Raw genomic sequence first — 1,022 nt, forward strand, 5'->3', positions numbered from 1 at the left:
AGCTGCCCAGGGAGGTTTGGAGTCCCCATCCCTGGAGGATTTGGCACTCTGGGGATGCCAGGCTGGCCTCGATCCAGGAGGGTTTTCCAGCCTCGAGGATTCCGTGATGCCAGTGGCTCCTGGGCCCCCTGACCGCTGCTTTTCCCCTCCCCAGGCCGTCTGCACCGACGGGCGCCTCTTCAACCACCTGGAGACCAACTGGCGCTTCAGCCCCGGCATCCCCGGCTACCCCCGCACCAGCACCGTGGATTTCTCGGTACGACCCCGCCCCGGCATCCCCGGGGAGTGCGGGGCTCACCTGCCGGTGCTCACCTGCTCTCCTCCTCCTCCTCCTCCTGCCCAGATCTCCTTCGAGTTCCGCTCCCTGCTGCACTCCCAGCTGGCCACCGTGTTCTTCGATGAGGTGGTCAAGCAGATGGTGGCCGCCTTCGAGCGCCGCGCGGCCAAGAACTTCGGGCCCGAGACCCGCATCCCCCGGGAGCTCATGTTCCACGAGGTCCACCAGACGTGAGGGCGGCCGGGCCGGGCCCCCCCGGACTGTGCCGAGCCCACCCCCCAAAATATTTATTCGAGTGCGTCTCCGCTGCTGTTGCCTCAACGCCCCCCGGGGCTGCCCCGTGAGCCCCCCTGGAGCCGCGTCCCGGCGCTGGACTCCCTGGTTTTGTAGCTGATTTGGGGTTTTAAGTTTTGTTTTAGTTCTTGTTTTTTGATTGAGTTTTTCTTTTTTTTTTTTTTTTTTTTTTTTTTTTTTTTTTTTTTTTTTTTTTTTTTTTTTAACCCTTTTATTTTTTAATTTTTTGGTTCTTTTTAAACTCCTCGGCCAGGCCGGAGGGTCCCGGCGGGGGCAGCTCCAGTGCCTGGGCCCCGCCGTGCTCCGGGAGAGCGGGAAGAACGGGGAGGGGGGGGGAACTGATGAGACCCCCCCCCATTTCCTCCCCAGCTCTTCCAGGAACAAAAGGGAAGGAGCCGGCGCAGGGAGGAGCCCCCCGAGCCCCCCCCGATGTCGTCGCACACTTTGCACA

General features: G+C 61.2%; 2 protein-coding genes across 2 annotated transcripts in view; one reads left to right on the top strand and one right to left on the bottom strand.

The window, feature by feature from the left end:
• Window positions 1–669, top strand: part of COQ10A (coenzyme Q10A) — a 4,517-nt gene extending 3,848 nt beyond the window's left edge. Inside the window, exons 2-3 of the mRNA XM_015616461.3 lie at window positions 155–256; window positions 344–669. Of these exons, the coding sequence (XP_015471947.1) occupies window positions 155–256; window positions 344–511 (270 nt within the window). The 3' untranslated portion in view covers window positions 512–669. The remainder of the gene's footprint in view (window positions 1–154; window positions 257–343) is intronic.
• A 138-nt stretch (window positions 670–807) lies between these two features.
• The window catches only part of CS (citrate synthase), a 7,836-nt gene continuing 7,621 nt past the window's right edge, over window positions 808–1,022 (bottom strand). Inside the window, exon 9 of the mRNA XM_033511684.1 lies at window positions 808–872. Coding sequence (XP_033367575.1) covers window positions 808–872 — 65 coding nt within the window. The remainder of the gene's footprint in view (window positions 873–1,022) is intronic.

The sequence above is a fragment of the Parus major genome, unplaced genomic scaffold, assembly GCF_001522545.3.
Source record: "Parus major isolate Abel unplaced genomic scaffold, Parus_major1.1 Scaffold443, whole genome shotgun sequence".
Lineage (NCBI taxonomy): Eukaryota > Metazoa > Chordata > Aves > Passeriformes > Paridae > Parus > Parus major.